Source organism: Panthera leo, chromosome A1, assembly GCF_018350215.1.
Source record: "Panthera leo isolate Ple1 chromosome A1, P.leo_Ple1_pat1.1, whole genome shotgun sequence".
Classification (NCBI taxonomy): Eukaryota; Metazoa; Chordata; class Mammalia; order Carnivora; family Felidae; genus Panthera; species Panthera leo.
In genome coordinates this window covers 205,914,741-205,922,661 of record NC_056679.1, presented here as the reverse complement: position 1 = coordinate 205,922,661, position 7,921 = coordinate 205,914,741, and the positions used below count along the sequence as shown (strand labels likewise).

At 43.5% G+C, this 7,921-nt stretch overlaps 1 protein-coding gene across 4 annotated transcripts in view; it reads right to left on the bottom strand.

Annotated features, from left to right (window-relative positions):
- Window positions 1-544: 544 nt before the first annotated feature.
- Window positions 545-7,921, bottom strand: part of MROH2B (maestro heat like repeat family member 2B) — a 72,543-nt gene continuing 65,166 nt past the window's right edge. For 3 of the 4 annotated variants that reach the window (XM_042951244.1, XM_042951253.1, XM_042951261.1), the window contains exons 38-43: window positions 7,681-7,863; window positions 3,835-3,990; window positions 3,361-3,495; window positions 2,604-2,706; window positions 1,533-1,598; window positions 545-1,079 (exon numbers count right to left, since the gene is read on the bottom strand). In XM_042951244.1, coding sequence (XP_042807178.1) covers window positions 973-1,079; window positions 1,533-1,598; window positions 2,604-2,706; window positions 3,361-3,495; window positions 3,835-3,990; window positions 7,681-7,863 — 750 coding nt within the window. In that variant the 3' untranslated portion in view covers window positions 545-972. The remainder of the gene's footprint in view (window positions 1,080-1,532; window positions 1,599-2,603; window positions 2,707-3,360; window positions 3,496-3,834; window positions 3,991-7,680; window positions 7,864-7,921) is intronic. The other variant, XM_042951271.1, reaches the window with a different exon arrangement.

Sequence of the window (7,921 nt, the reverse complement as noted above, 5' to 3'; positions counted from 1 at the left end):
CAATGCCTTGTAAATTTTAGGCACTCAATAAATATTTGTTAAATGAATGAATAAGTGGACTCTGGCCTAAAATATCTGACCTAAAAAATTCCTAGGGCCCCTAGAAGATCGGTAGGAACAAAAGATCCTTCCCCAACGAGGTTGAGGAAGAGATTAGAATATAGGTAACAGGAATTTGGAAAGGGATGCATCAATTGAATAATGTTGCTAATGAATGATCGTGATGGTTTGGTCGTGTCCAATGAGTACCAGCCTCTGTGTTAGAAACTTCTTGTTATGTACATGATTTCATGTATGTAACCTTTCATGTAGGCATTGTGAAAAAGGGTCAGGAGTTATGATTCAGATGCTGTGAAGAAGATTAACACATGCATGCACACACACACGTACATGCACACACATACACACACACACACGCCATTCAAAGGAAGGAATGCTCTGGGATAACGACAGAAAGAAAACCATGAGATTTAATACAATGCCAGAATGGGTCTCTTGTAGAAAAGTACCGGGCATAGCCTCGACACAGAAATTACAACCTGAGAAAGGACACACAGGTTCAAGTTTATTGTAAGACTGCTTTTTAGAAAGTAAAGCGTGTGGGTAGTAATTCAAGGCTGGCAGAGATAGTACAGAACAGGGCTATGTGTGGCAATAACAGTAGTCCTTTTCTTAATGGCAGCAGAATTGTTTCCAGTTCTGTCATTTTTTGATATCTGCTGGGACATAATATTCCAGCTATGTGGCTGTCACTACTGAAATCACAGGTTATCCCTCAAGTGAATTTGTGGGGTTTACTTTTTACTAATGGAAGGTGGCAGGGAGACCATGGAGGGTAAGGAATATATCACTACTCCAAGAACCCTATGCTAGGCGCCATCTCTATCCTCAAAATGCTGCAAGTTTGTAGGTTATGAGGATGAAGACAGGAGTCAGTTGTAGAAAAAGCCTAGCAGTTTATTTCCTGGTGGTTTACAGAAGGATGCTTATCTCTCTACACCTCCTCAGGAGCGTCTGCAAGGCAGCTTCGGCTGCTCTCTGGACACTGATACAGGGGTCTTGCCGAAGTGCTTGGAGCCCTGAAACAGAAAGAATGGCAAAGTTCAGTGAACGAGGAAAGCCAAGGCTCAAGCTCTGCCTCCCTGTGAGGCTCCATTGTTCAGGGTCAGCTCTATGCAGAGCCCTGGGTCCATGCTTACATTCCATGCCAACAGGTAGGATTTGGATCTGCAAGCTGAGGATCTATTTTAACACTAACATAGGGGAAGAGGAGATCCTGACCTTGTGATCAGTAGGTTTATAGACAATCAGAAAATAATGGTCTGTTGGGAATGATGCCTGCAAAGAGCTGGAGCTGGGGGTTGCTTTATACTCTGGAGAAATCCCAGGATCTAGGGAGCATTAGAGACAATAATGAGGTACTATGATTTTCAGTTTCTGGACTCACATGGAACTTGGTGCATAATTAACTTCTCCTTCTCACAGATATTTCTCTGACAACAGGCTGCGCAGAAACTAGGGTTGGTACTCACGTGTGGTCAGTTGCTCTTTGTCTAATAACTGCACATATTGGTTGGTCAGATTGAGAACAATGGCATCTAAAATCAACAGGAGAAACAGGTGCTAATTTCGTTATAGAGGAAGAGGCCATGAAAAACTGGTCAGGTTAGGCTCTGCTCCTGGTCAGAAGTTAAGTGGTCTGGCTAGTGAATGAGCAAACTCTATGACTCCCTTTGTGCCCCCAGAATGATGCTGGGCTAATGTCTATTGGGTGTTAAGTGTCATGTGTGGAAGTGGTCCCTCGGCCAATGTGCATTTGGGAAAGATCACGCGGTGTCCTCGCAGGGCATGCCGGTTGTTGTCAGGGTTTCTAACGTGTGTAAGATATGATCCCTGTCTTCAAAAAGTTTACAGTGTAGCTGGAGGGGTCATATACATGATCCAATAAGGAATCCTTATGTTTTAACTCAGTCTTACAGGTGGCCCATTCACAGTGGGCTGGATTAGTTGGAACTGGCTTCATGATAAATTTTAGAATTTCATGATAGAAGGATCCTGAGGGATTCACTTACCTTCCTTTTATTTTATAGATCAGACAAAGAGGCAACCCAGAGAATTTAAGTGAATTGTCCAGCATCACAGAGCAGAGCCAAGGTCTGCTGGCCTCTTGACCCACACACTTTCCACTTGTATCATGTTGCTGCTAAAACTCTCAGCTTCAACTGAGCTTAAAAGGTTTACCATGGCTTATGTTAAGGGACAAGGCAAAGGAAACCATTTAGGCAGTGGCAGCCGGCTGGGAGCAAAGACTCAGGCAAAAGAAAGAGTGATGACTTGGAACCAGAGAAGCATGAGGGCCCAGTAGGGAGGAGGGTCTAGTAGGAGGAGAGGAGGTGTTGGGAAGTCAGAAGATGTTTGCAAAAGAGAACAAGTTGGTTCCTTTGAGGGAAGATGTTCCAAGAGGTAAAATGAATTCCTTTCTGGCATTTCTTTTTTGGTCACACCAGTCATACTTGTGTTCATGCTAGAGTAGCTTCCAGTCAAAGCAAAAGTGGATGGGAAGGAGCAACATAACTGAATAGGGAGTGCAGATGTGCCCTCACCTGTGAGTTTGACAGCAGCACTCCGGATCATCTCCCAGTTGCTGCTGAAGAAGGTGAAAGAGTGTGTGTAGAGGATCCACAGGATTTCCTGGTTTCTCTTTGCCTAAAAGAGATGTATTTTACAAAGAGGACAAAGAGGGAAAGTGACTCTGTGTGAAATTTGGCACTCTGTAGGTCCTGCAAAGGGAAATCTAAAGACCAGTGAACACTCACAGAGCCATTATTTTACTGGAAGATGTCTTCTGGCCATTTCAAACCTGAATTTAATCAGAAAAGTACTGGGGGGTGGGTAGGAGCACCTGGGTGGCTCAGTCAGTTAAGCATCCAACTCTTGATTTCTGCTCAGGTCGTGATCTCATGGTTCATAAGTTTGAGCCCTGCATCAGGCTCCATGTTGCCCATACAGAGTCTACTTGGGATTCTCTCTCTCCTTCTCTCTCTGCCCCTCCCACAGGCATGCTTTCTCTCTCTCTCTCTCTCTCTCTCTCTCTCAAAATAAATAAATAAACTTATAAAAAAGAAAAGTCCTAGGGCTTTTGGGACTAATCAACAGATGGGTTTCAGGAATCTTGAAGAACAGATCCCAGTCAGGACTTGGAAAAGAGCAGAGAGTAATGTGGCAGGACACCAAGAATCATTGCTGTCCCTCCAAGACATTCTGACTCTGACCAGAGATCCTTGCTGTGTTGTTTGCTTGTCTGGGATTTGCCTGGACTCTTGGCTATGGCTTTGCAGGCAGCATTTACTGCATGCTCACCAGTTTCACACAGAGTTGCCGGTAGAAATCTCTGGCCCTTGGTAGATCCTGACCATCGAGGAGATGATCTAACACCCCATAGAGTTCCTGAAGGCCCAGAAAAGGGATGCAGATGATCAGGACATCACGGCAAGCCTAAGAAACAGAGTTCTTTGAGTCACAGTCCAGAATACTGGATTGTCTTCTGGAAGAGTAGGGTGCTGCCTAGGGCTGGGAGAGTGGCAGTGGATGCCTGCAATGTGAGGGGCTTACGATCTATGCTGGCACCTTCCCAGATTCAAGGATGGAAGAACAATCTGAGAGGGCAAGAAAGAACCTAGGGCTGGAGAAGCTGTTTTCAGGTCTAGTTGGGAGTGGTGGCCTCAGATCTGGCTTCTGGTCCAGCTAGACCAGCTCTCCTGGCACTTCTGGCCAAGGGGTGGGGGGTCGAAGGGGTGGGGTGGAGGTGCGGGTGTCTGTGCAAGCACCACTTACAGCTCCAATCTTGGGATTGGGATCCCAGAGGTGGAGAAGGAATGAAATCATGCTCTTTTTTATTTCTTCCGCAAAAAAAATCTTCCACCTTCTTCCTGTTAGGGATGCCAGATTCTCAAATAAGAAGATGGCAGTCAGTCTCACATCATCCTGCTCCTGTGACGACAGATGCATGTCATGGGTGAGTCCCCATCACAGGCTATTCCCGGCCTGTGTCCACCCCCCACGCTGCCCTGTCCCACTTCAGCAGAGGGAGGCTGTGCCCCAGGCACTGGTGCGCTCCAGTCACTGCCCTCATGTGTGCCAAGAACACTCTTTCTTTTCCAGAAGCTCTGCACTCACACTCCACGAGTTTAAATTACCATGGGTCTGGGACTTGGTTTCTGTCAGTTGAGTAGCTACTGGGGAAACATGACCACAGGGACGGTAAACAGGCCAGGGAGGGTTCCTGCTTATGTATTTTATACAAATTAGCCCAACTGCACCACTAGCCTAGACTTATGGGGCTTCAAATCTAAATTCCCCAAGGCCTGAGGCTCTTCTCCAAGGTCCCAAATACTTTCCAATGTGATGAAAGGCAACTCGGAAGACCCTTGGTCTCAGAGACAGAGAATAAACAAATAGTGCTTAGCCCTACCCTTGCATATAAGAAGTTCTGGAACTTCCTTGCTTGTTGTCCAGGATGGTTAGACAATGATTTTAAGAACCAAAGGGTGAGGTGGTGGAGAAAGATGGTCTTCTATCATCCCCCAAACCTTGCTGATATTGTTCACAGCTCTAACAAACACTGATGGATTTTCTGGAGGTTCTTTTTTTTCCTCCTGGGTCCAGAAAAGTAGTTTAAGATACCCATATAAAGGCAGAGTGATGAAGGGAAAAGTCGTTCTGAGTAGCAGAATATTATATTTTGGATTAGCGATAAACAAGGGCCAACTTTTGAAAAGCATCCCCACGAATACGAGGGGGAGAAGATAGAGAAGTATTAATTTTGGTGGCAAGATGGAATGTATCAGAAGTGGGCACAGAAGCAAAAATGACAGAAAAAAGGAAGTTGATAAAGATCTTCCGGAAAAAAGAAAGACGGCTGGTTGGGACAAGGCCAGAAAAGTTAAATGATTACATGAGACATGACCTTATATAATGGAAAAAGAAGTAGAAATTTCAATGTACTAGAAAAAAAATTTTTTTAAGTTTATTTATTCTGAGAGAGAGAGGGGGAGAGAGAGGGTTGGGGAGGGGCAGAGAGAGAGGGAGACAGAGAATCCCAAGCAGGCTCTGCAATGACAGCTCGACGCGGGGCTCAAACTCACAAACTGTGAGATCATGACCTAATCAAGAGTTGGATGCTTTACTGACTGAGCCACCCAGGCGCTCCTAAAGGTTTTATTTTCAAGTAATCTCCACACTTAACATGGGCTTGAATTTATATCCCTGAGATCAAGAGTTGCATGCTCTCCTGACTGAACCAGCTATGCTCCCTAAAAGGTCTCTCTTTAGAAAAAAGAAAGCAAATCAATAACAAAATACCTAGAAAGGTATTTACTTTTTGCAAAATCTTTAAAATTTTCCCAAATCAAATAATAGGACCTAATGATAGGTTAAGGAATGATCAACCAATTGGATGATGAAAAAGCAGAAAAGAAGCAATGAACCTGTTGTAGGTGCTGGGAAAGATCCTAGAGTTTAGTGTCCTTGTTTCGAGTTGAGAGAATGGAGTCATAGAGAGCAAGGTGGCTGCTCAGGGACGGGGATGGGCGCAAGCAGGGACTGGAGCATGGCATGGCAGCCATATTTTCCGTCCTGCCCCTTCACTGAAGTGTCACCATGTTTTAAGAATTCCAAGAAAGTGCTTAAATATTGAAAGAAACAGAGGGGGGAAAGAAGTTTGGAGATTATAGAATTGTATGCTTAATATATAGATTAAAACTGCAGGGGCGAGGTATCATAAAGTATAGTTAAATTTATTTGTGAGAAGAGAGCATTGCCAGAGAAAAAAATAGCATGGCATTACTAAGACCTAAGTTTTATCAAACTTCATTTTTATACAAATATGATGGAATTAATACCTATTAAGGATGAGAAAGTGCTAACCTAACAACCAGCAAGACTTTAGTTGTTTTTTTTTTTTCTTTTGCATAAGACTGAGAAACATTATGTTGACCACAAAACTCATAGGTGATTATTGGAGGCTCAGATCCAAGAGAATTATCATCACTGGACCAACAACAGCCTAGGGAACCTAACAAACAGGTGGGGGCCCTGAAGGGGTTGTTTCAGCTCTTTGTTGTCAAAAATTGTCATCAATGATCTGTGTAATGGAAAAAAAAAGAGAAAAGAACATCTTTGTTATTTTACAGAAGATACATCATTGGAAGATACAGCATTGAGTGGGAGCCAAGAAAGCAGTTTTGAGGACAAGATGAGAATTAAAAAGTAATGTTGATAACATTGGAGAAGGTAGCTGGAAACAAGCAGAAAGCTGCTGTCAAAGGAAACTAAAAAATACAAAACTGGAGAATTATTGACTGTGGGTATATATTACAGACTAAAATCCAGAAGTCTATACAGTTAACGGATTGTCAAAGAGTCAGGAGGAAAGGGCAAGAGTTAAAAAAAAAAAAAAATTGGAGTGGATAAATAAAAAAATTAGACCTGAGAGGTAATTTTTCTTCAGGTTGTATTCAATACTCTGCAGGCCACATCTAGAGATACAACACAGTCACTGGCTTGTAAAATATTTAAGGAGCTGAAAAATTAGGTTTATTATGAATAATGAAGGAAATGAAGACTTTTCAGTCTGGAGACTAGAAGGTAGAAAGGTAATTTAATCAAGCTTAATGTTTAAGAGGAGGAAACCAGCAGTTTTCCATCTCCTCTGACAACAAACATGAGGAAACAGTTTTCGATTATAAAAAACAGATATAAGTTGGAGGTGAAAGAGATTTTACACTGATGACGGTGAATAAGCCAAAAATAATAATAAAATCTAGTTTTCTGGAAGGTATAAAGGAAAATGACTTTCCTCTGTTCTAGGGTCACCAACTGATCTTTTTTGAAATTTATTTCTAGGCTATTGACTAGATTGGGGGTTGGCAAGTTCTTTCTGTAAAGGGCCAGACAGTAACTAATTTAGACTTTGGGGGCCATATGGTTTCTGTAACAGCTAATCAACTCTGCAGATGAAGTGTGAAAGCAACCGTAGACAATATGTAACCGGTGAGCGTGGCTGTGCTCCGAATAAAACCTAATTTATGAAAAGATGCTCGGGGCGGGATTTGGCCCACTGGCTATAGTTTATACTGACTCCTCGATGAAGTGAACCACACAAGCATTTTGAACCTTTGAATCTTGATGTGGAAAAGAGTGTTGGAGATGACAAGGTCTTCACTGGGGCCCTTGTTCTGCGTTGAGTTCTGCGGTAATTTTTGGGAATGACACAGGACAGAGAGGAAAGCTGTGAAAGGGAATATACGTGAGGGTATTGCCATTATGGGCAAGTGGAGCTCAATCCATGTGATGGGTGAGGAAGCTGGGAAATTTATTTGCAAACTTTTGTTTCTTATTGTTTATTTCCTGATTGTTCTCATTTGTCTGGCCCACCCTGCTCAGAGCAAGCCTGATTCCCAGGCCAGAGAGTACCCTCAGGCCGAGAGAGAGGCAAGAAGCCAGCAGCCTGCATAAGAACTGTACAAGTGACCTCTGTGCAGGTGACCTGTGTGCGGGTGACCACAGGGGAAGGCCAAGGAATATGGATGGGACACCAGCATCGCCTGCTACCAGCACCACCTGAATTTCTTTCTGTTCACTCGCTCCTGGGAGGGCAGAATTCTGAACAGACTCACTTACGTCTTCAAAGAAGGTTCTAGTTTGCAGCACTATTTCTTTGAAGTAGAAGCTCACATCCCGGTCTGTGAGCAGCTCCAGGATCTTTTTTAGAGCCTTCAAGCTTTCACAGACAACCTCGGTGCGGGCCAGGTGATACAGGCCTCTGATGATAGATTCCAGTATTATCTGCTTATGCTTCTTCACCTATTTGGAAATAAGGTCTCGTAATCTTGGAAATTGTTCTCTGTGCATCTAGAATAGG